Source organism: Onychostruthus taczanowskii, unplaced genomic scaffold (assembly GCF_017590055.1).
Source record: "Onychostruthus taczanowskii isolate IOZ18803 unplaced genomic scaffold, ASM1759005v1 scaffold217, whole genome shotgun sequence".
Classification (NCBI taxonomy): domain Eukaryota; kingdom Metazoa; phylum Chordata; class Aves; order Passeriformes; family Passeridae; genus Onychostruthus; species Onychostruthus taczanowskii.
The window spans coordinates 283,137-285,326 of record NW_024499429.1 but is presented as its reverse complement, the minus strand read 5'-3'; the positions used below and the strand labels follow the sequence as shown (position 1 = coordinate 285,326).

At 47.1% G+C, this 2,190-nt stretch overlaps 1 protein-coding gene across 1 annotated transcript in view; it reads right to left on the bottom strand.

Annotated features, from left to right (window-relative positions):
• Positions 1-282: 282 nt before the first annotated feature.
• Positions 283-2,190, bottom strand: part of TIA1 (TIA1 cytotoxic granule associated RNA binding protein) — a 16,185-nt gene continuing 14,277 nt past the window's right edge. The window contains exon 12 of the mRNA XM_041404638.1: positions 283-691. Coding sequence (XP_041260572.1) covers positions 580-691 — 112 coding nt within the window. The 3' untranslated portion in view covers positions 283-579. The remainder of the gene's footprint in view (positions 692-2,190) is intronic.

The following is a 2,190-nucleotide window of genomic DNA, read 5'->3' as shown; positions in this document are numbered from 1 at the left end:
TTCTTCAATTTGCTCTCAATATTTTACAGAATCAGTACAGGAAAATGTAGAAATCAGTAAAAAATTAAAAACAACAAACCCAACCAAGCCCCGGAGGGATCTGTCACGTTTTAGCAACAGGAATTTTGCTGTCCCAGGGTGGGAATCTTGGCTCAGGTGGGGAGAGCTGGGCACTTTCCAGTCCCTTTTCTTCAAATTTTATTTGATTTTTAAATTTTATATTTTTTCCCCAGCGTAAGGCAAAAACCCCAGCCCTGAAGAACACACTGAGATGCACAAAAAAAGGATGTAAACCAAGGATTTATGTGGCAGAAAAGGCTCCTTCCAAACGGAGCCTGGCTGCAGGCAGCTCCACATTCCCACACTTTTGGCTTCTTTCGGGGTGGTTTTGCTTTTTTTTTCCACCCCCCAGAGTTTTTTCTGAGGGAAAACCCCTGGAAAAAAATCCCAAAAAAAACCACCCCCCCCCGAGGATGAGTTTGTGCAATTCCCGCCGGGCAGCCGAGTCCCTGCAGCGCTCCAAAAACCTCCAGAATAAAAACCCCCCAGCCCGGGGTGTCTGGGGGGGTCCGGGGGGGCTCAGGGGGTCTCGAAGCCCACGCGGAAGCCGGGCTGGGGGGGCAGCACGGCGCCGTTCTGGCCCTGCACGCTGAACGGGGGCGGCAGCCACGGGGCCGGGGGCTGGCTCTGCCTGGGGAGAGAAAATGGCATTGAGGCATTGGTAAATTAAATAAAACCCTTCAGGGATTGGTGAAATGTCTTTAGGGATTGCTAAATTATCCTTTAGGGATTGGTAAATTAAATAAAACTCTTCAGGGATTGGTGAAAAAGCTGCACACTGAACGGGGGCGGCAGCCACGGGGCCGGGGGCTGGCTCTGCCTGGGGAGAGAAAATGGCATTGAGGCATTGGTAAATTAAATAAAACCCTTCAGGGATTGGTGAAATGTCCTTAGGGATTGGTGAAATGTTCTTAGGGATTGGTGAAATGTCCTTAGGGATTGCTAAATTAAATAAAATCCTCCAGGGATTGCTAAAAAAGCTCCACACTGAACGGGGGCGGCACCCGGGGGCTGGCTCTGCCTGGGGAGAGAAAATGGCATTGAGGCATTGGTAAATTACATAAAAATCCTTCAGGGATTGGTGAAATGTCCTTAGGGATTGGTAAATTAAATAAAACCCTCCAGGGATTGCTAAAAAAGCTGCACGCTGAAAGGGAGGAACCCACGGGGCCGGGGACTGGCTCTGCCTGGGGAGAGAAAATGGCATTGAGGCATTGGTAAATCACATAAAACTCTTTAGAGATTGGTGAAATGTCCCTAGGGATTGGTGAAATGTCCTTAGGGATTGGTAAATTAAATAAAACCCTTCAGGGATTGCTAAAAAAGCTGCACACTGAACGGGGGCGGCAGCCACGGGGCCGGGGGCTGGCTCTGCCTGGGGAGAGAAAATGGCATTGAGGCATTGGTAAATTAAATAAAATCCTTCAGGGATTGGTGAAATGTCTTTAGGGATTGCTAAATTATCCTTTAGGGATTGGTAAATTAAATAAAACTCTTCAGGGATTGGTGAAAAAGCTGCACACTGAACGGGGGCGGCAGCCACGGGGCCGGGGGCTGGCTCTGCCTGGGGAGAGAAAATGGCATTGAGGCATTGGTAAATCACATAAAAATTAAATAAAATCCTTTAGGGATTGGTGAAATGTCCTTAGGGATTGCTAAATTATCCTTTAGGGATTGCTAAATTAAATAAAACCCTTTAAGAATTGCTAAAAGCTCCACACTGAAAGGAGGGGCACCCACGGGGCCGGGGGCTGGCTCTGCCTGGGGAGAGAAAATGGCATTGAGGCATTGGTAAATTACATAAAAATCCTTCAGGGATTGGTGAAATGTCCTTAGGATTGGTAAATTATCCTTTAGGGATTGCTAAATTAAATTAAAATCCTTTAGGGATTGGTAAATTAAATAAAACCCTTCAGGGATTGGTGAAATGTCCTTAGGATTGGTAAATTATCCTTTAGGGATTGCTAAATTAAATTAAAATCCTTCAGGGATTGGTGAATTAAATAAAATCCTTTAGGGATTGCTAAAATATCCCTCAGGGATCCCTAAATAAGGCCTGGAGGTTGTGGGGAAGGGCTCTGGGGGGATTTGGGGTGATGGGGGGGCACTATCTGGGGCGGCGAGACTCCC